Source organism: Akebia trifoliata, chromosome 3 (genome assembly GCF_017979445.1).
Source record: "Akebia trifoliata isolate Shusen 1 chromosome 3, ASM1797944v1, whole genome shotgun sequence".
Classification (NCBI taxonomy): Eukaryota; Viridiplantae; Streptophyta; class Magnoliopsida; order Ranunculales; family Lardizabalaceae; genus Akebia; species Akebia trifoliata.
Window position 1 is genome coordinate 39,664,663 of NC_141377.1, and position 23,651 is coordinate 39,688,313.

At 35.0% G+C, this 23,651-nt stretch overlaps 2 protein-coding genes across 3 annotated transcripts; one reads left to right on the plus strand and one right to left on the minus strand.

Moving 5' to 3' along the window:
* The first annotated feature begins 579 nt into the window (after nucleotides 1-579).
* Nucleotides 580-6,195, plus strand: LOC147406893 (heat shock 70 kDa protein, mitochondrial). Its single transcript, XM_086435238.1, has 6 exons — nucleotides 580-804; nucleotides 3,047-3,123; nucleotides 3,210-3,288; nucleotides 3,369-3,935; nucleotides 4,025-4,645; nucleotides 5,249-6,195. Exons 1-6 carry the CDS (start codon nucleotides 733-735, stop codon nucleotides 5,876-5,878), a joined length of 2,046 nt encoding a protein of 681 aa, XP_086291364.1. The 5' UTR covers nucleotides 580-732; the 3' UTR covers nucleotides 5,879-6,195.
* A 1,359-nt stretch (nucleotides 6,196-7,554) lies between these two features.
* Nucleotides 7,555-14,448, minus strand: LOC147406894 (CBL-interacting serine/threonine-protein kinase 8-like). 2 transcript variants are annotated; one of them, XM_086435240.1, is made up of 14 exons: nucleotides 14,094-14,446; nucleotides 12,150-12,212; nucleotides 11,931-12,002; nucleotides 11,733-11,840; nucleotides 11,576-11,650; nucleotides 11,419-11,472; nucleotides 11,199-11,324; nucleotides 10,445-10,534; nucleotides 9,806-9,928; nucleotides 9,518-9,637; nucleotides 9,307-9,423; nucleotides 8,531-8,587; nucleotides 8,311-8,385; nucleotides 7,555-8,081 (listed from the first exon to the last, which is right to left on the minus strand). In XM_086435240.1, exons 1-14 carry the CDS (start codon nucleotides 14,250-14,252, stop codon nucleotides 7,986-7,988), a joined length of 1,335 nt encoding a protein of 444 aa, XP_086291366.1. In that variant the 5' UTR covers nucleotides 14,253-14,446; the 3' UTR covers nucleotides 7,555-7,985. The 2 variants fall into 2 exon arrangements, with proteins under 2 accessions (XP_086291366.1, XP_086291367.1); XM_086435241.1 differs by lacking the exon at nucleotides 9,806-9,928 and having other exon boundaries at nucleotides 14,094-14,448.
* Nucleotides 14,449-23,651: the final 9,203 nt, after the last annotated feature.

The following is a 23,651-nucleotide window of genomic DNA, read 5'->3' on the forward strand; positions in this document are numbered from 1 at the left end:
TGGCTTAAAATGTCGCACGTGTTTTGTTTCTCGTACGCTAACTTATTAGGTCATTTTGGTAAATTCGGCCTCAACTACAGTATTTAATAAACAAAAAAAAAAAAGAAGGGCAAAATTGTCACTTAGCCTCCACCAACAGCGGCACGTAACGGTCAAAAGGTTCCTCCAACTCTAAAACTTGTAGGCAAAGAAAGCTTACGTGAATATTATCCTGAAATTACAGTTTTGTCACTTAACATACAACCGAATTCCGAAAGATGTAGGGGTAAAAGAGTCATTTCAGTAATAAAATTGACTTAGTCAAGAATGAGACCGACGCGTGCCGGTCGCTTTTGTGCATCATGAGCTTCTGGTGATTTATAAATTTGTTTACTGTTATTAGCGCATTGATTTTTTCTTACAACACACCAATGAATTAAATTAAACATTGTAATTTCATATATAATGGGAATATTTGGTGCGAAGTAAAACATATTAGAAATGCCATTTAAATCTTATTTTTAAAAAGATTAGTGTGTTTCAAGTAAATTCGGTGTGCCAATAGAGACTCTCTTATTTAATAATGACGGCTGAGAAACTGTGCTGTTGCTGAAAAAGAAAAAAAAAATCATTTCTTGCTCAACAGGTCTTTTGGAGCAGTCTTAAACCCTAAAAAAACCCTAAAACCTTTGTTGGTATCTCTCTCTAAAAACCCAACAACCTATCTGGTTCTCTTTCTCCAGAAGATTGTCCATGGCGACTGCGATGCTCCTTAGATCTTTAAGGCGCCGCGATCTTCCCTCCTCTCTTTCCGCTTATAGATCTGTATGTGTTCTCCAAACGATCTGTTTGGTTTTCATTTTTCAGTAATTCTTCGTTCTTCATTGATGAAAGTTTCCCGATTCGAGCCCTGATTTCATTTCTCGATGATTCGAGTGTGTTTTATAAATATGTGCTTGTGATTGATTTGATTTCTTGATATCTTTGATGAGCTTAGGGTTTTGTTGTTAGGATTTTATACGATGGTTTCCTTGGATTAGATTTTAAGCTTGATTATCTTCTTTTTCATCAATATAAGAACAAAACTGCTTTTGTGAAAGTTTGTTATGTGTTTTTTGTGCTCTGGATTGCTATGCTGTTGTATTTATTTTTTTTGCTATCTGGTCCTTCATGAGTTATAATTTGTTGTGTCTCTTGAGTTTCATCATCACTACCACCACAACCACTTACGCCTTATTTCAAATAATGGTTTGTCGCTAGTGTCGTAATTCTCATAAATCTCAATAAAGAACCTGTCTTCATATGTAGTTCTAATCAATGACTTTTATCATCATAGAAAATAACTAGAAGTAGTTTGTTTCATTCAGAACTCCTATTACTTGAATTTTTTGAAAAGCAAAAAAAAAACAAAAAAACAAAAAAAACACAATTGTTGTCAAAAGTTTATTGCTTGGTAATTGAATCACATGATTGGTTCCAGTTAAATGGCAAACAAAAGATAGCTTGTTATGTTTACGTTTTTTTGGAGAAATATATGTTCCCTCGATTGATTTTTTTTTTTTAAACCTTTTCTTTCATTTGAAGCTGACGATATGGATGTATATCTAGATTGATGCTTGTTGTCTTTTCCACCCATTTCCCCTTTTGTTTAATTTCTTGAATTATGCTTTCTTTCTTCATTCGATTTTATAGATGGTCTCATAGTAAAAAAGCGACATATTGTATATCGGTATTTCATTATTCATCTGAGTTTTTTTTTTTTTTTTTTTTTCTGGATTGAGCGATTTATATTCCAGTTAACATGAGAGATTTGATGTGGATTAAGGTCCATGGGCATCATTCTAAATCCTTTCAGGTTTCAGTTTTGATTTACACCTGTTCATTTAACCTGCTCCAATCCCTCCCCCCCACATACACCATACTCCGACCTGACATGCTCCATCAGATGATAATTTGTTGAACCATACTCTGTTGGTGTAGTTCAGAGGCAGACGGATTAGGTTCCAGCAGCTGACATGTGGATCAGCCTGAGACTCTAACCATACTCCGACCTGCTGCATTAGAATAGTCTGTGAGGTCCTTGACAGCCATTTGATTCCCAACTTCCACACCTCAAATCATCAAGTGGGTAGCTCATGTCACTTTCACCACCCAACAGTATTTCAAAGCAGATCTTCTAACCTGGCCCTGTCGTGCTATGTACCTCACCTCACTTGTATTTTTCTTTTCACTAAACTTTTTGTCCCATTGACTTGTAAGAATTTGATACATCTCACATACTTGGGTCCCATCTTTGATGTGTTTTGACAAATGAAGCCAACAAATTGGACACCTTGGAATCCTCTACCACATCATCTCACCTGGTCACCACTACAAACACCAATGGCATTATGCGATGTGTACCTCTTGGAAGCAGCTTCTGCCACTACCTCCAAATTCCATCCAGCAACTCTTTGGCCAATATGACAAGCATCTGGACGGAATAATACTATGCTTGGCTTACTGACTTCCAATGAGGTCCCATGTTCCAAATAATTTAGCGCAAGAAAACACTTATTATAATCTGACCTATCCGAGATAAAAATGACTGGATTTTTGTTGACTTGATTTCATCAGTAATTTCAAGAAGCCTAGGGTGAATGTTTTACTGAAGGGATCGCTGGCTTCCGAAGTTTCGTTCCTTTCTTCATAGAGACTAGCACACCAAATGGAAGGATCTTCCAGAGAAGTCACCCTAGCTTAATGCTTGGAAAAAGGCCTTTGTTTGCCAACCTTCAAAAAGATCATGATTTATATTTTATCAGCCTTATAAAATTTAAAAAGTTAATGGTTCTGATAAAATTCAATCTAGACTTGTTTTACTGTACTGTTCAATATCTGAATGTCTATGTATGTAAAATGATAGCAGGCTAATCAGTCAAGTCATTTTTTCTAGAAGAGCCAGTGCCTTTGCGCAGTTATGAATCATGACCTGAGTTTTATTTTCTAGGACCAAATTAAACATAGGATATGAATGAATTGTTTATTGGAACCTGTTCTTTTTTATTTATTGGGCATCTGATGGCAGCTGACAGGCAATGCCAAGACGTCATGGGCCACCTCGACAGTGGGTCACAAATGGGCAAGTCTGGCAAGGCCATTCAGGTACTTGTTATTTGTTTGGCCATATTGTGTAGTTATCCTCCTTTTTTTTCTTCCAAATAATCAATGTAATTTCTGTGTTGATTCAGCTCAAAGCCTGCTGGGAACGACGTAATTGGGATCGATTTGGGGACCACCAATTCATGTGTTGCAGTTATGGAGGGAAAGGTTTGATATTCTTGGCATCTTGAATGATCCATTTGTTGAGGTGAAGCGCTCTCTCTTATTGATGCTAGTATTTTATGCAGAATGCAAAAGTTATTGAGAACTCAGAGGGAGCTCGGACCACGCCTTCTGTGGTTGCCTTCAACCAGAAGGGAGAACTACTTGTGGGAACTCCAGCCAAGCGACAGGCTGTGACCAATCCAACTAACACAGTTTTTGGGACCAAGCGTCTGATAGGCAGACGTTTTGATGATTCTCAGACACAGAAAGAAATGAAGATGGTTCCATACAAGATAGTCAAGGCTTCTAGTGGAGATGCATGGGTTGAAGTCAGTGGACAACAATATTCCCCAAGCCAGATTGGGGCCTTTGTTCTGACCAAGATGAAAGAAACGGCAGAGTCTTACCTTGGGAAGACTGTTACCAAGGCTGTGATTACGGTCCCAGCATATTTCAATGATGCCCAGAGACAAGCAACAAAAGATGCAGGGAGAATTGCTGGTCTAGATGTGCAGAGAATTATTAATGAGCCAACTGCTGCTGCACTTTCTTATGGATTAAACAACAAGGAGGGTCTAATAGCAGTCTTTGATCTTGGTGGTGGAACTTTTGATGTTTCTATCCTTGAAATCTCCAATGGTGTTTTTGAAGTAAGCATTGTGTTCTATTTATTGATAATTTCTTGTTATTAAATGCTCATGTAGAATCCCTCCTTAATGTCCGCCTCTCCTCCTTTCAGGTGAAAGCAACAAATGGTGACACTTTCTTGGGTGGGGAGGATTTTGACAATGCCCTTTTAGATTTTTTGGTGAGTGAGTTCAAGAGAACCGAAAGTATTGATCTTTCAAAGGACAAGCTGGCACTCCAGAGGCTTCGGGAGGCGGCTGAGAAGGCTAAGATAGAACTGTCATCTACATCCCAAACCGACATTAACCTGCCATTCATCACTGCTGATGCATCAGGAGCGAAACATTTGAATATCACACTAACAAGATCAAAGTTTGAGAGTTTGGTGAACCATTTGATTGAGAGGACCAAAAACCCATGTAAGAGCTGTTTGAAAGATGCTGGCATATCTATCAAGGAGGTGGATGAGGTTCTTCTCGTTGGAGGGATGACACGAGTTCCCAAAGTGCAAGAAATTGTTTCAGAGATCTTTGGGAAGAGCCCAAGCAAAGGGGTGAATCCCGACGAGGCAGTTGCTATGGGAGCTGCAATTCAGGGTGGCATCCTGCGTGGGGACGTTAAAGAGCTTCTGCTCTTGGATGTCACTCCTCTATCTCTTGGTATTGAGACTCTCGGCGGTATCTTCACCAAGTTGATCAACAGGAATACTACTATTCCCACCAAGAAGAGTCAGGTACATTCTGTGTTATGCCTTTTATATTTTCGATCATTGTTATTTGCTTAATTTCTGCATTTGAGAGTCAGAATTTAGTTTAAGCTGTGTACTGTGTATTCATTCATTATGAAATTCTGCCTTGGTTGGTCAAAGTATCTTGGTTCTTGTAAAGTGTGTTAGTAGTAGTCATTCAATATAAAGATAATGTAAGGTTCTCACAGAATAAATCCTTTTGTAAACCTTTTAGAAAGTGAGGCCATTGTTTGGTTGGAGATCTCTTGTTCCAAAATCTTGATTCTAATCATATGATTTGCTTGCAGAGGTCTAGGTTGCTCCTTTACCTGGAAGGATTTTGTCCTTAATTGACTATTTAAGTTTATTGGTTTTCTTGGTGGTGTGTTACCGGTTTCCACAGACATAGTCAGCATGAAGAGTTGCAACTAAATGGGGCAACCCAGAACCTTCACGCATTGTGGATGCTTGAAACTATAGACAATAATACATTTTATTAGGCATCATTGTCATGTAATTTGTGCTTTATAGACTTATTAGTTGGTTTGTATATTTCAACCAATTAACTCGATCACCGCTGCTTGATGATGATGTGTTTGTGACAAACAGGTGTTCTCCACAGCAGCTGACAATCAGACACAGGTGGGTGTCCGTGTGCTGCAAGGTGAGCGTGAAATGGCAACTGACAACAAACTCTTGGGTGAGTTTGAACTTATGGGCATTCCACCTGCTCCTAGAGGCATGCCTCAGATTGAGGTTACATTCGACATTGATGCCAATGGGATTGTGACGGTTTCTGCTAAGGACAAAGCTACTGGGAAAGAACAACAGATCACAATCCGATCATCTGGAGGACTATCAGAGGATGAGATTGAGAAAATGGTGAGGGAGGCTGAATTGCATGCCCAGAAGGACCAGGAGAGAAAAGCTTTGATCGACATCAAGAACAGTGCCGACACAACCATCTATAGCATAGAGAAGAGTTTAGGTGAGTACAGGGAGAAGATACCTGCAGAAGTTGCAACGGAGATTGAATCTGCGGTTGCAGATTTGAGGAAGGCAATGGCTGGAGATGATGTCGATGAGATCAAAGCAAAACTTGATGTTGCAAACAAGGCGGTTTCTAAGATTGGGCAGCACATGGCAGGTGGTGGATCTGGTGGGTCCGACTCGTCAGGTGGTGCTCAGGGTGGTGGTGAACAACCACCAGAGGCAGAGTACGAAGAGGTGAAGAAGTAGAGATGTTTTCGATACAAGATGGAATGATACTTACATTTTCCAAGTAAGTTCATCATTGGTTTTCTTAGATTTTTAATCTCTAATTATTGTAGGGATGTTGGAGTCTCTTGTCTAGAACATCCAAGGTTAAGGGAAGTTATGGATGCAATTATAAGTGCTCTCATGGAAAAGCATAAACGTCAAGTGAGAGAGAGTTGTTGGAAGTCAAATTAGTTTTTTTGGATTCCTTCGCTAGTTCTTTCTACTGATTTGCAATATTACAATATTTTTTACGATGGTATTATTTTGATCATTATAAGTGGCAGGAGCTCTTTATCTTTTTTTTTTTTTTTGGCGTTTAGATCGATGCTTTAAGATATTTTGCTATGACTGCCATCTGAATCATCCATTTAATATTCTTCTTTGATTCTTAGTCATCCAATGTCGTCTGTGTCATTTGGTCCCGTGATATCTGTACTTCCTTTTGACGAGGATTGCCCTTTGTTGCTAATTACCAGAAATTGAGTATGTCTGAACGATTTTCAGAGTTTTTAGAGAGAAAAAAGGGAGTTTGATTGGGAATCAAAGTAGGTTTTTATTATTATTATGAGGACCTCCATTGGGTTGAATTCAATTACACAATTACAGCAGCACGGAGGCGTGGATTTTTTTTTTTTTTGTTTGTTTAAAAAGTCTACTAGACCCTCACTCAGATTTCTCATCTGTAAGTCTTAATCCAGATGAAGCCACAAATGAAAGAAAATAACATGAGAAATCTGGATCTCATTTCTCTCTTTCCAGCAGATGTTTTCTGGGGTGTTCTCAAAGTCGAATAAGAATAATAATAATAAAGTCAGTAGCAATGATGGCCCTAACCATGGTCATGGCTCCTTTCAGAACTTTTGAAGTGAATGTTTGAATAAATATTCAAACTTTGAATGTTGAACAACATATAGAATAATTTTATATAATTGTTTTATTTTTTTTTTTTCTTTAGTTGATATTTTACAGTTGTCATGACCTTTCAGAATACTTTTGAAGTGAGTATTAAAAAATGCCTGATGTTTGAATAAACAACGTTTATAATAATTTTATTTTCTTTAATTGATATTTTACAGCAACTCAGCTAAAATCACGGCCTAAGTTGGACAAAATACAATTTGTATAAATGTGTATGAACCAGGTAACTTGGCATCAAAGCATGAATGTCATTCTGTTTGGGTAGCTTAAATAGTTTTAACCAAAACATTGAATTTAGCAGGTGGCAGTTAGCTTCCTGCCATTATCACCGAATTGCTTACTGAGTGAATAGAAATAAACATTGAATTTAATGTAAGCCTCTTGTTTTACAATTGCCCAAACCAATCAAAGGTCCCATTAAACAAAGAACTACACAAGGAAGATGCATGCCGCATGTGACAATCAAATAATACTACTTATGGTCGTTAAAATTTTTTTAATTTGTAAAATTAATTTTTATACAAGAGATTAGCAAAATATCTTGGTCCAGAAATTACAAGATAACCTCATTGGAGGTATGGAAGACGATGTCATATATTGTGAATGGGGATAGGCCAAGTTTTGAAACCATGGGTAGGATGACGCATTATGAAGATTTTGTATTGGGGGATAAGACAATAGAATGTTTTTGGATCTAGTAAGAAAATTTGTCTGAAGAAAGCAATCAACTTCAAATGTCAACAAAATATACACCATCTATTATGAATAAATTCACTTATATCCCAAAACGTCAACAAAGTTGGTACATTTAGATTTACAGGAAAAAAGAGGAAACAATCATCTAAAGAATTATTAATTTCAAATGTCAACAAACTACTTATCACCTCCCAAAAGATTAATAAGCCGGCGTCTATAAATATACAAACAAACCCAGATCAGAAGAAAATAGAAAACAAAAAAAAGCTCTTTTGTGTTAGGTGACTGTTATAAGAATCCGCTATCTTAAGGTTGCAAGGCTTGACCAATCATCTAATCAAGCCAGGGATCAACCTCAAATATAACTCTAAATTTATATGTATGAGGGCACACAATCAAGCTATGGGGTCAACCCCAGATATTACTCTATAGTAAATATGAGGACATAGAGAGACGTTACACAGGAATCAAATCAACGTTTTGTAGTCTTGGTGATCCAGGATTTACTTGTACCTGATGATGGTTTCCAGATGATCTCGTCGAGATTGGTGCAAAAGTTCTTGTAGAACTGCAGCCAAGTTAACAATGATCACAAATTGGTTAAATCAAACAAATTAAAGAAAAATTTTTGTTTACATTTATGAAAAAAAAGGTTTCGCCAAATAATGATGTTGACAAAATAAATAAACACTTGAACAAATTCAGATTACAATCTAAGAGCTGCAAATTTACCAAGTCAATCTTATGGTAAACCATGCATATAGCTACAAACAAAGAAAAATTAATGGACCACTGACCTTGAGATATTCAACTGCATCTCCAGCCACTTTCTGAACCTCCACCATGAAAAATGCAGGAGCAACTTCAAAAACCTGTAGAATTCCATGCAAGGCGAAATAAAAACAGGTAATATAGATTGTCAATTAAAACCTAGAGAGAGAGAGAGCATTAGAACCAGTCGAAAGATAAAATTCTTCCACTACAGACAAATGGGTGTGGTAAAGGGGGAGAGCTTACTTCCAAAATAACAGAGAAATGTGTTGTCTTGTTTGCTGAAAGGCCTTCCATCCTCATCTGACAATTAACATAAGATCAATTAACATAGCATCTTGGTTCAGATGAAGCCACAAAGTCATAATTCCTATGAAAGCAAGAAATGCACATGGGATCCAAAAGAAGGCAAAATTAGATGGAGTAACGGAACTTTATATTGAAAACTTCTAGGATTGCAACAATATAAGGATCAATAACCCAATATCCTTCCAAGGAGTGCCCAATCCGATGGGCTTCAATCAATGAGCTCCATCTTGGACTGACCATATGATCCTATAGCCATAAAAGAAAATGGGTTTCTTCCAACCATCCAAATCAATTGACCCTATGCGGGAAATGTCCAGGCTTCAGTACCCAATCAGAAGTTCTAACCATCAGATAAATGGATATTCTTTTAGATCTGGCCGTATTTGTGCCAAGTAGGAGGTGTGTATGGGTGAGAAAGAGTTTTCATAAAATGTCTGAAGCATCTACCACTTCAACCACAAAAGCCAGGGAAATTCAATTGGAGAATTACTGGCATTGATCAAGAGGAATCCTCAGAAGAAATGGAATACCGTGGCTTGAGAATCTTCAAAAGATTTCTACTTGGAGACCTAAACTATTTTCCAGAGATTTCAGAAATAAGATTAAATGTTGTACATAGAACTGCTAAACTGGATAAGTTCAAAGGAAGTAACTGAAAGCAAAAGATCAGAAATTTAAAGAGCAAGAAATGCATAGAGAACCCTAAATTCTACCTTGTAATTACGAATATGAGTCTTGAAACCCATTGATTGTGCGACAACTTCCATACTTGACAAAACAACCTTCGCTGGTTTTTGTGAAAGAAAGCGGGTTTGATGCTTCATATAGTCCTGTCAGGAAACAAAGTGCAAGGAACAATTAATAAAAACAAGAAAGACACTTAAAAAAATTATTAAATGAAATGAAAAAAATGGTAACACATACCTGTCCACGATCAAACAGTGCTGCCAGGTTCAACCCTTGAGAGAGGATTATTAGGTCAAATGCGTTTAGAGTCAGAGGACCCATGTCCTCATTCGGACATTGCTCATTAGCCTGCTGTTCCTGTTAAAATTACAGCACAATTAAAAGGAATTAAACCTTAAATTTGGACGATAAATTCGAAGGAATGGCATAGAAACTTAAGGCATGAACGGTAGAAAAAGCACAAATGTTTCACAAAATATCTCTTATTGCTAGAATACTATGATCAACTTGGAAAACTTTACCAACCTCTGGATCATCAAATACAGCATATACATCATCGAGGTTAACATCCTCATACTCAACAAGTCTAACAGGAACGTAACCCTTCTTAAACCACTCATCATTCCTGATCTCTTCAATACAAATGCGCTACAACATGCAGAAAGAATTTATCATTCATCATTGGAATTGAAGCATAAACTGCGAAACTCAGTGTTGCAAACGTCAAGTACAAGTAAACCATATTATACTTTCAACCTGACCATATTCAAGCTTTGCTCACAGATCAGTTACTATGGTTAAAATGTCAGTGAAATAAGGGGAGATATCTTCCCACAAATGTACAAGTGTGGACTGTGGAATTTCAAATTACTATCAGTGTTGCATGTGTGCATTTTTTTTCTGTAAGTATAACAATTTTATTGATAAGAAAAGAAGAAGAAAAAGGAGGCCGAGATAGCCTCCGAACAGAAGAAAAATGTGGGCATGAATAGGTTAGCTTATACTTTTTTTCTCTAGAGCTCACCTAAGGAAGCTAAACTAGAATCAGTAAATCCAAGTTAGCATTTCTAAATGTTAAAGCAAAAATGTGAAATATCTGTATTTTCAAACAACCAAAAAAAATAAATCCAATAAATAGTGGCCAATCATGCAGGTAAAACTTACAGTTTGAGGATTTGGGTCCAGAATTCTTAGAATTAAAGATTTTGCTCCAACCGGAAACCAAGACGGGCAAGAAAAATCCGCTCTGTCAATCTGTTGAAAGTACATAAAATTCAGAATTTTACTAACTGAAATATATGGCTGATGTGATCAATGATAAGAATCTTTTCATACAAATACATAACAAAAGAAAGCATGTCTTAGGGGAAGTGAAAATTCACTAGGAGGTCCATAACTGGGGACCAAAACAAGGACTTATATTTGTTTCATGAAGTAACTCAAAACAAGTAATTGTTCAACCAATGAACTGAACGAAAAGAATATTTGTAGACAAACCAAATAACAGTGAAATTATAAACACAAACACTGAATAAGAGCTATAGTTAACATCTGTGTTAGAAATTCAACCCATGATAGGCTGTGGAGTAAAAGGCCACTTTCATTTGTATCCAATGTAAAGATACATATGGTTGTTTGATAAACTGGATGGTGAGTAACTAAGTTATAAAAACAAATACTTTGCAAAAAAAAAGTTTTAAAAACCAAACACCAGCCGCCATTACAATGTACTTCCAGTTCCTCCCATTAAAAACAAACATCATTTTAAGAGTTTCTGAACACCTAAAAGAATTTGGGAAATGAAACAGAACAAGTTCTTTCAACAGAATCACAAAGCAGTTAGGATACCCATCCAAGTCGTAGTGTCATCTATGTGAGAGAGAGATGACCAAACCATAAAACTGGGAAAATAATATACCTTGCTGTACAGTGTTGTAAGATCCATCTCATCAAATGGAAGATATCCTGCCATCAAAACATAAAGGATGACCCCACAGGACCAGATATCTGCTACAGCACCATCATAACCTTTGTGGCTGAGTACCTAAAGCAGAGCATGCAAGAGTTGAGATGTGCACGTACAGAAATCTAACATGAGCCGGCGTAAAGCTATAAACCAAAGCTACACTTGGGAATACCTCGGGTGCAACATAATTTGGAGTTCCACAAGTTGTACGAAGGAGGCTAACTCCCTAGAAACAAACAGCAAAAAATCAATATGTTCATTATCATTTCTCATAATGGTGATGAGTTTGTAAGAATGAGAGGGAAAAGAAGTAATCTAACAGATCTTACTGGGTCAGGCAAGGCACTAAGGCCAAAATCTGAAATTTTCAAATTGCTTAGGGAATCGAGAAGAAGATTCTCAGGCTGTATGATAAACAAAGAAATTGTAAGAACTTCAAACAACAGTAAATGCACAACAGATTTCCAGATGCCAACCATGGAGCACCTTCAAATCTCGGTGGTACACTCCCCTACTGTGGCAATAATCTACCCCATCGATGAGCTGTTGGAAGTATCTTCGTGATTCGGTTTCACTGAGTCTCCCATGGTGAACCTGCAGAAAATGTGAAAAAAAAGAAAGAAAATATATATTATAACAAGTAGAATCATCCTTAACTCTAGGGGTTTGAGCTAGAAGCCTCACTATTTGATCAAACAATTCACCGCCTGTAATGTACTCCAAGATTATATATATCTTTGTACGGCTTGCCAGAACCTAACAAGTAACAAGTCATTATTAAAGGTCTGAAGGATCTCTTAATTATAATAAACTGGAGAATGTAAATCTTAAGGAGAGCAATGATGCCTATATCAAGCACAAACGGGAAAAAAATCTAAAATTAAAAGTGTACAAAAATCGTGCCTCATGTAGACGGACAACATATGGATGTCTCACAAGCTTCATTATGGATATCTCCCTCTTAATCTGCACAATGGCAGCAAAAGAAATCACTTTGATATGGTATTAAAGATGAACAACAAAAACCAAAGAAAAAATGGACAAAGTATAAATAAATCCAAACAATAGTTAATACATGAAATAAAAATGTATGAACTGAAAAAACAAAGAATGGGAGAGGAGAGAAAAAGAAAAGCCTACCCATTCTACTCATACTTTTTTTATATATAGTAATATGGTTAGTGGTTAGTATAAGAAGTATGGGTTCAAGGGGTTTGAAGTCAGGACGTGAGAACAACTCTCCACACATCTTACCACTTAGCTAGGTAGCACTTCTTACCCATTCTACTCATACTAACAAGTTGCAATGCATTTCCATTTTTTTTTAAACTTCGAAATAAGTCATAAGCATGATTTGAAGTAAGTAACTTAACAGGTTTTAAACAAACATAGTAACAATAATTGTAGAAAACACCTTAACCCTACTAAGATGGATGAGATACAATTAGCAACGACACAATTATGAAAATGTAGGAATATCCCCAATATGTGATAAACTAAACGAAAGCCGATTGAGATGCTTTGGTCATGTTCAACAGAACCCAATAAAAAGCAAGGATAGAGGATCAACAAAACCCAATAATGATAGAGCTAATTGAACATATTTAATGTAAAGTATACTAGTGTATTACTTGTATAGGTGGCTTGATTGCTCTAAACATCACGCTTTTGGGTTACTTAAGCATCAAAGTATGGTCTGATCCCAATATGTATGATGGAATCAATTTGCTTCCTACTTCAGGCATTTGATCTCATTTCTCAGTTAAGAGGGGTCATGAAAAGAATAGGTTCCAAATCACGATCAATTCCTTTTTCAAATCCTGCTGCAACTGCATGGGCCCTGCGAGCATGCCACAAATGACCCACGAATAGGAAGAATCCTAGAACAAAATGAGAGGTAGCTAACCAACTTCTAGGAGAAACATAATTGACGGCATTGATCTCGGTAGCTACACCACCCACGGAATTTAAAGAACCTAAAGGAGCATGAGTCATATATTCCGCGGAACGCCGTTCTTGCCAAGGTTGTATGTCTTTTTTCAGCCTACTCAAGTCCAAACCATTGGGACCCCTTAGAGGTTCCAACCAGGGAGCACGGAGATCCCAAAAACGCATAGTTTCTCCTCCAAAAATGACCTCTCCAGTCGGGGAACGCATTAGATATTTCCCTAAACCGGTAGGTCCTTGAGCAGACGCCTTCTCTTGCTTTTGATATGAGCTCCCTGCACATCTTGTCTAGGGGAAAGGCCCCTGGAATTGGAGTTGAACTGCTTGCTCCTATCTCGAAACGTTCGTTTCTTCCTAGGCAAGTGACACTTCGCTCTAGCTAACCCGCTCACAGTACTGCAGTCTATCTATAAATAGGCTGGAGCTGGACAAAGAAAAGCCCCACACTTCCGGAGTTCCAGTCAAAATAGCTTTAGAGTAATTTATCAATGTATATCTATCGTACCAAAACGTATCAGTGATTTTTTCCAGTAAATCGTGCCTTATCGATGTGTGTTGGATAATTAATCCAAATTGAACTCCAGCTTAGTCATGAAAATTCAATCTTTCAGCTAAATAAATCTATTTGGGGAATCACACAACAAGAAGAGACATTAATTCGAATAAACTATATCAGGAGGATACAAGATTTAATCACAATTCGAAACAAACAGTTAGCATCAAAGACATAGTGAGAGTATTTCATCATCTTCAGACTTCAATCAGTGCTTGCTTATTGTTAGAGTCTTAGATTTTTAAGAGAAATACTTCAAGAAATTGGGGGGGAACTGATGGAGAAACCCTAGGAATCTGGGGACAAAAGAGTTGAGAGTTGAGAGTTGAGAGTAGAAAATTAAAAACCTGATCAACCATTTTGTGTTTGATGATGGTGGTGCGATCGAGCACTTTCATGGCGACGCTTTCACCTGTCTCTGTATTCTGAGCGAACTTCACCTTAGCGAAGTTACCCTCACCGATCGTCCTCCCTATCTCGTACTTCCCAACCTTCCGTACCACCATCTCTCTCTCTCTCTCTCTCTCTGAAATCAGACTCAACGAAGAAGAAGACTGTGACAGCCAACTTTATATATCTATTTGGATTTGGATGGGAATTCAGAATTCCTGGACAGACAAGTTGCGTAAAATTTCTACTTGCTTTTGCTTTTTGAAATTTCTTAAATTTCATTTCAGAAAGCATTTATGTGGGTTATTATAGGTTGAAAAACCTGAATCTGTTTTATTTTGGTTTTTTAGATAGACGATTTGGTTAGAATTCAATTCTCTCAAGTTTAAAGTGGGACCCATCGATTATTCCACCTACTACGTCACCTCAATTGGACATTAATCCAATAGTTTAGTGACACCTGGAAAGGTTTGTTCTCTAAGGGGTCATTTTTTTCTTTAGATGTACATTGTACTTGTAAATTTTGTCATATTAGTTTTATCTCATTGGGAAAAGAAAAAACAAGATGTCCCCTTATCAATTATGTTTGGAGAATTTTTATTGACACACAAACCTTTACTTATAAAACACCTTTTATGAAATCACATATTTTTTCTTTTAAATAAATAAACAAACGGGTCAATGAATTTTAATTTTAAATTCGACAAAGTGCACTAAATATACTTTGACAACTGGAATATGAGGGTATTTTAATAAAAATCAATTTTTTAAATGATATTTTTTATACCAAATCCAATTTCTAAAGTATATTTATTGCACTTTAACATGTGCCCTTAACAAAATCCTTGATCAAAGTGTAACATTTAGGTCTGCCTTAGTAAATATCTCTCTCTCTAGCACTTATCCCCTCACAAGCCTTCATGTCTGAAGTGAACTGCTAAGTCTAAAACCAACTCATACATGGATTGTGGCCAATGTTTTAAAAATTGGACCAATCATTGATTTGTATGACTGAACAAGTCGGTCCAACATGATCTGATTGGTGGGTCTATCGATTGGACTTAAATATGAAATATTTGATAAATATTTTAGATTTCTTCTTAAAATCAAGTAACTTTTACTTCAAAAACATGATCGAGTGTCACATGATGTGTAGATTACAAGATTTTAAGAATTTAAAAAAAGAAGAATTAAAAAGAACTTGAAAAAAAATTACCATTGATTTAAATTTAAAATTTAGTGGATGTTCATTTCAAAGCATGAATCAAGCCCGAAAATAATATTTTATTTATTTATTAATTTATTTTAAATTTTGTCTAGACATAAATTTTAGGGGTTGTCTTACTAAACATGTGGATTCAATAATTAAAATCTTACTAAGTTTGATCATTTTTCATTAGTTTATAAGAAATTACTTACGATCAAAGGGGGCATATCATCAATTTTAAAATACATGAGGTCGTTACTTTCATATTTTGTCAATCCTAAGACTTATGTTGAGTGTCGGATCAGTTTGCATTTGAAGACGTGTGAAGATTCTGGTAAAATCGTTCAATCTCTAGTATCTCGACAAAAAACTCTAAATGTGTGTACACAAAACCTAAAAGATAATGAGACCACTTAGGCCTTTCCCCAATACTTAGATGATTATTAAATCAGTTTATATTGTTATGACCATCATTTTCCCTGACCTATTTTTTTATCGAAACTTCCGAGAATAAAAAATGGCTTAGATTTAACCATTTGACAAGATCTTGAAAATCCCTAAACCATTTGATTATCAGATCTCCCAGGATCTCAAAATGATCCAAAAGGGTATTTTGATAATTTACCCGGTGTCACCAAGTAAAATGATTAAGGCCCTTGATAGTAAGCATTATGTTACACCAGGATCGTTGGTAAAGTCACTCTAACGATCCAAAATTTCAAAAATATGACCGTTAGAGCTACCAATAGGTATTTTTTGTTCTAAAATACCTTTAAAACTCAGCTCTTGAGTTTATTCTTTGGTTAACTCAAACACTAGAGAAGACTTTCTCTCATCCTATATCATTTAAAGAGTCTTCTCTAACCATGGAAGGTCCAAACCTTAGTTAAACCCACCTTCAACCTAAACCCTTCCTTGTTTGACTCTTTCTATCCCTTTACCCATGTCTTGCACGTATATTAGTAATCATAAAGAAGCTTGGAACATCCTCTTGAAGGAAGAAGTACAAAAGTGATTAAAAAGAAATCATCAAGGACATGAAGAACTTAATCACCTAATTAGAATATCAATCAAGTTGAGTCAAGTTCTTATAAGTGTTTTTAATTTTCTTTCATTATCTAAAGGTTCTTAGTTCCTATTCAAAACCAAACTCTTGAGAAGAGTTGATGGTTCTACTAAAGAAAATTAGGTTGTGGATTCCCTAAGGACAAAATTCACAAGTTTGAGGAAGAAACATTTTTCTCAAACCATAGGTTTAGATTTAACTTAGAGAAAAATTTGAGTTGTAAGATTTTGAAGTGAACCATAAACCTCATTTGTTAGTGGATCCCAAGACCCCTAGAATAAGGTACTTGGTAGTGGATGTAGGCAAGTTATCGAACCATTATAAATCTTGCGTCTCCTTTATGATTATGCTCTATGCTCTATTTTGAATGAATGAAATGAATGTCATGACTTGCATATCCAATGTTTGTTAAAATGCAATACATCATATTTTAGAGTTGTATGCTTTGCTATGAATGATTTAAGTTGAGTTTGTGCATCTCTATGTATTAACTTACTTTAGCATAATCTTGAGACTTAGGTTAGCTTCTTGGGTGATGTATTTATCTTGGTTTCTTGATCCCATCAATTGACTTACCTAGATAATCTAGGAGAATTAAAAGATTTTTTTATTTTACCTATTCATCCCCCCCCCCCCCTTTCCCTTTAACTCTAGACGTGGGGCAAAGCCCGAAATTTCAAATAATCTCAAATATTCACTAAATTGGGGTGTGTGAAAAATCACTCAAAAGTTGGACCGGTCCTTTAACAAACCCGGTTGGGTCATTGGTTTAAATGATTGAATCAGACGGGTCAATTGGTTTTTTCAAAAGTGGGTTTTTTTTGTTTGTTTGTTTTTTTTTTTTTTTTTGGTTTGTTGACTCAACCTGTAGAAGCAACTAGGTCTAGTTCAACTTAGTTAGACTGGCCAGTCCGATTTTTAAAACATTAGTAGTGGCTGATTTTCAGGTTTTATAAAATTAATTGATAATTTTTGTTGCCATACCAACTTTTACTTAGAACATCCCAGCATTTGTGTAAATTTTCTATGGGTGAATTTCCACTTCGTTCGTTGATTATGATGAAATTCCGAGTTTGGTACATTGTTCATTTTAATTCCAAAAAATGCATTCATCATTTTTATAACCTACAAATTTGTGGGTTCGTCATTGTTAATATCTATGAATTCGTAGATATACCAACTAATTCATTGATTATAAAAGTGACGAATTCACTCAAAAATCGAAAATGAACAATGTACCAAAATCGGGATTTAGACATTGGTTGCGCACATTTTGGGAAAAATCTCATTTCCATTGATATCATATGAATTGGGATGCTCTAAGTAAAAGTTAGCGTAGCAATAAAATCTCTATTTAATAATTATCATTCCAAAAGTCCTTCACCTATTACTTGATTCATTAATTTAAAAAAACAATTACCACAGCCCAAAGAATGAGAGTATTTTTTTAATTGGGTTTCCTACATTGACAATTGATAGGCCACTCACTCTGGGCATGAGGTCTCTCTCTCAATCATGGTTTTAAAACTCGGTTTCATGGCTCGTCTCGTCCATGCCACATACTAAAGTCGTCTCGAATGAGTTTTCCAATACGTTTGAGACGTCTTGCTCAAAAAAATAAGCATGGGATTTTATATCTTGTCTAAAAAATTGACTTGTCTATCTGTTTCGTCCATGACTGTTACTGAGACGACTCGGACGATATGTCTTAGTCTTGGACAAGTTTTGAAACCATGCTCTCAACTTGGTCAACTCGTATAATCATTAATACATTACATATTCGACGACCAAATGCAAAAGTGGCAATCAAAACCATAGTTGAAAATCAAAACCAAAACAATTAGGACCATTAAATAAGATAGACGTAAAGCCTTCAAAGGAAAATTTCCTTGTTATCTTTTTAAGGATTGATGCTGGAGTGACTTCAAGGGACACCGTGTTCAACACTAACTAGACATGGTAGCATCCACGAAATCATAGATGTTTTTCACATGTATCTCGAGGAAAGCATTATGGTTCTGTGCATACCTCCAAATCAGCTAGCTAGGTTAAGACTTCTGAAAAAGTTGGTTCTTACTTCTTACCAATGGCAAAAATATTGTTTTATTTTATATGATCATAAAAAAATGATATTTTTGAAATTTAAAAATAATAATTATAAAATTTAATATTTATATGAGATTAGGTGAGGATTAATGTTATAATTAATTTAAAATGTTAACTTCTAAATTCTAAATAGATAGCCTAATTTTACAATGAATTGTGTCATTTATTTTATTTAAAAATTGTGTCTTGTTAACGTGTGCCCCCTATTAAAGTGCAATAAATATACTTTGGAAAATGGAATTTGTACCGAAAACGCCCTTTCAAGTACAAAGATGAAAAACAAGGAAATTGACGAAGAAAAGGCACTACTGCTAGAAGATGCAATTGAGGATTTGGAAAAAAACAGTTGATGATCTTCACTCAATGGTAGAAGGAGAGGGAGATATGCTAGCCCATGTGCTTAGAACAAGTGATGAACTCTTAGAGGAAAGGAGATGTCGGGACCAGCCGTGGCTCACATACCTAAATATTAGTAATGAGGATGATAATAATATAATGGATCGTACTCTCTAGAATCTAGATTAGTTGACAAGATGAGTAAAAAATTGGATTTTAATTATTTTTAATTTGAATTTGACTTTAAATTTAATTTTAATTTTAATTATGGGTTGAATTAGTTAATTTTGTTGTATATGTGAATATCTTAGTGAATCTCAATTTGATCAAACACTTATTGGGTATTTCACCAAAGACTCAATACATACATGATATAATTTGATCATTATATCATGTATTAGCTTATTAGGTTTATAATATTTTATTTTTATGTGGATAACTTTGTTGGTTTTGGGATTAATTATATTTTTTTTTCTTTTTATTTATTTAATATTTAATTTAATGTCATGTTAGGGATATCTAGTCTAATTTACTTTCATCATTACGAGCCTTTTTACTAAACTAACTAAAAGTTCATTGCATGATCCAATTGACTGTTTTATTGGAGAGATAATGATTGATTTAATCAAGGAGTTATCAAGAGGTTAACGATGAGAGCGTTTATGTCATTTTCTACCTCTGAAAAAGAGGACTTAAGTCAAGAAATATGTCATCAGTTTGGAGAAAAAAAGAGGCATATTCACCAAAATACAGAGGAGGTCATATTGTGGTAGTTGGAATTCAACAATAATCAAATAGAGGGTTTTCTTTCTAAATACTCAACTCCTTTCAATAGTTGAGATCCATGATTCAAATTCATTGGGAACAACCTTTGCTCCAATTGTAAATTGGTGAGATCAACAAGTCAAGATGTGATAATTTGAATATTTAATATCGAGGGGAGGGGCATTAAAAAAGAGAGATTTCTAATAACTATAGTCATAAAGTTCGGATAATGTGGGGTTCGATTTAGTTAATTCCGATAAATTCAAAAAAAGTTTCCTAAAATAATTGGCAAATTTTCGGAGATCATACAAAATATTTTTTAGATTTGTTATCAAAACCTATCATCCTCAACCTCTCTTGAAACCCTAATCTTCTTAATGCTTGAATGTTGAAACAATTAAAATTTTGGAGGCCAAGAATAAAAAAGTTATTATATTCCACAAATTCATCAATTTGTTGATTTAATCGACTAACTTCTAATTCAGAGAAGTTTAGAAAGGTTGGGTTTTTTTTTTTTTTTTGTTTTTTTGTTTTTTTTTTAAATCAGAGAATTTTGTATGTGACTATGCTACTAACTAAAACCGTGATAATCACAAGAAAAAGATTTATGTTTTTGCGTATCCCGAGGCAAATGATCTACAGTTCTATGGGGGCGTTTGTCAGAAGGGGCGGTCATATTATCACGATTCAATCATAAATTATGTTTTAAAGTAATTTTCCAAAACATTTTTCACATTCATGATATGAAAACAAAGCTTTAATTTTTGAGAGCTTAATTGCTCCCACATACATAGAAGGCTCTCATTTGGATTTCGATAATGATTCAATCCGATAAAGTTTGGAAGCAATATTTTATCATTTCCATTCTGTTTAGATTTCTAATCTAAATCCAATTACTATTGGATCAATTTGGATCCTAATATTGAGATCTGATAAGCCCTAGGTTTGGAGGTTTGGATTAGGTATGGTTAAGCTCTATCCCAAAGTGTAATGAAATTATTATTATTTTAATAATAATTCCAAATCAATTCGTGATTTGTTTACAATTGACTTAGATAATTTTTTATATAGTTTTATTTTTTCAACTAATTTATTTGCAAACACTTTGTAAATATGTATAAACTAAAGAACTTCCTTCCAAGCTTCCAAGAAGTCTCCTTTAGTCATGTCTTCATAGAAACCAACATGACAATTTAGGTAGTTATGAGGTTTTGAGGTTGTAGCTGGTTTGGGTCTCCCTTAATCCTATTGACCTTAATAAAAAATAAAAATATAAAAAATAAAGAACTTACTCTATTTGTCATTAATTGGAATAGATTAATGATAAAGTCGCGCATGTGATTGATGCGGTAAATGCACAGAGTCATAAATCTTTTTCCTTGTGTATCTCGAGGAAAAAGATTTATGATTCTCTGCACTTATCACGATCTTTTTCCTTGTGTATCTTGAAGAAAAAGACCTAGTGTATCTTGAAGAAAAAGATTTACGGTTTAGTGCACTTACCACATCAACCGCATACGTTGTTTTGAGTGCATGTCATAAGTATTATGTGACAGATGCATATTGAAGTTAATATTTTAAATTAACTATAGAATTAATTTTAATTTCACATAAATATTAATTTTTATAATTAATTAATATTTTAAAATTTAAAAATACCAAATGTTTTTTTGGTTAATTATTAAAAGAGGGTTAAATATTTTAATATTTATAAAAAGATTTTTTTTTTTTAAATTACCAAAAACAAAATAAGTTGCTAGATGGTTCACCATTTAAGTAACTTGAGACTGTCCGACGTTTCAATGTATCAATATATTAAAATAGAGTTGTGCTAGAGTGACCTCAGCGGGGGACACACAGAGGACACCTTGACTTGGTGGCACATGCATGTCCGTAGATGCGTTTTACTCGTATATTGGAGAAAATGCATTTATGAGCATGCGCGCTCCCCCACATCAAGATATCCCTCATGAGTCTGCCAGTGTTGTCACTCCAGCATTAATCATTAAAATACATTACTTTACCAAAAATGCTTGACTTACCAATGTTTTAATTGCTTGCTTTAACACCCCAACAATTTAGTCTCCACTTAAAACATAGGATTGTCCAGCGACTTAATTCATTTATGATAATTTAAATAATAATAAAAAAATTATAATTATTAAAATATTTACTTTTTTATAATAATTTTTCCTTCTTCCTTTTCTTTTACAATCTTTTAAAATAAAACAATATTTTTATATTTTAATTCTTTGACATCTAACAAAATATGCAATGGTGCAAGTCTTCACCTAGCATCACTACATGGCCCGTGCCTCTTAACTACTTATTTTATAAAAATAACAAGTAATTTCATCCGGGTATCCTTGTAGACAGTTGACGGCCCGTATCTAATCTTTTGCCTAGTTCATAGACTATGGTCTTGTCCAAGGACTAGTCTCGGTGCACGTGCAATACTCACACATGACACACACCAAGTAAGTAAGGGTGTGCTGTTGCGAGTTCCTTGAGCAATTAATGCTCATACTGGGCATCAAACTAACGACCTATAGGCATTAACCGCTTATCAGTCTAAAATTGCCATTGAACTAACCCCTCAGGTTTTAAGCTCTATTCACTTGCCGGCCGGCTGGGCTGCTGCTTTTAAGCCCTAGCCCAACCCGGATTTACTGGACTGACTAGCCCAATTGACACGTTTAAATTTGACCCGGTCCACCACTTGATCGAATTGTTGATCCAGTTTGTGATTGTGATTTGGTTGTTATGGAGTCTTAGATGGCAAGTTATTGTTCCTTAATAGTCTCCTAAACAGTAGGATTAGATTTGATTAGGAGGTCTATAAAAGAAGGCCGTATAACAAGGAAAAAAGAGACTTGAACATTTCCAATTCCATCCAAACTTCATCAAAAACTACAATGGTGAAAAACAAGGAAATTGAAGAAGAAAAGGAGCCACTGAAATCTATAGTTGAGGATGCGAGAATAAAAGTTGATGATCTTCATTCACTTTCAGAAGCTAGAGGAGATATTTTAGCCGATATGTTGAGAAGAATTGATGAAATTTACTCACGATTAGAGGCAAGGAGACGTCGGCAACAACAATGGCTCGCGTACGTAGATATTAATAATGATGTAATGGATCGCACACGGTAGATTAGTTGATGAGATGAGTAAGAAATTTAATTTTAATTGTGATTTGTTTGAATTTAAATTTAATTAGGATTATGGGTTGAGTTTGTTAGTATCAGTGCTTTATTCATCTTTTATTAGTATTTACAATTTCATCATTATGACTTGATTTAGGATACTATCATTTTTTTATTTATGCATAACTTTTTTAGGTTTTGGGATCAATTATCTATATTTGTCCTTTTTATTTATTTATGTAATATTTAATTTAATGTAATGTAAGGGATATCTTAAAACTCTCTCGATTATCATAGCCAGATTCGTTTTGTCGGTGAAAGGGAAATAAGAAAGATTTTAAAAACTGGTTGTGAAGATATCGCTCGAAAACTAAGGTTATGTTTGGATTGAGAGAAGTGGAGAGAAGAGAAATTTTTTAGGAGAAGAGAAGAGAAACTCTATTTCTCTCCATCATGTTTGGATTGACAGGAAAGAACTTGGGACAACAATGAAATTTTAAAATATCATAAAAAAAAATTTAGGGGCAGAGTTGGAATTATAAAATATTTTATGAGGGTTTATCTCCATTTCACTCCTCTTCTATCCACTTTTGGAGAGAAAGAAAATTAACATTTTTTTCTTTCCAATTCTTTTTTCTTCTCTCCCAACTTAACAATCCAAACAAGAGAAATAGAGATAAACTCATTTATTTTCTCTTCTCTTTTCTGCAGGGTCTGTTAAGTAATTTTTCCTAACCCCTTTTAATTTTTGAAGTCTTTGCCTAAATTGCTCCCACCACATTTGAATTCGATAGTCATCCAATTTGGTCATTACTTGATAAGGTTTCGATCCAATATTCTATCATTTCCATATTCTGTTTACATTACTTTAGATAGAGAAAGGCCATTGC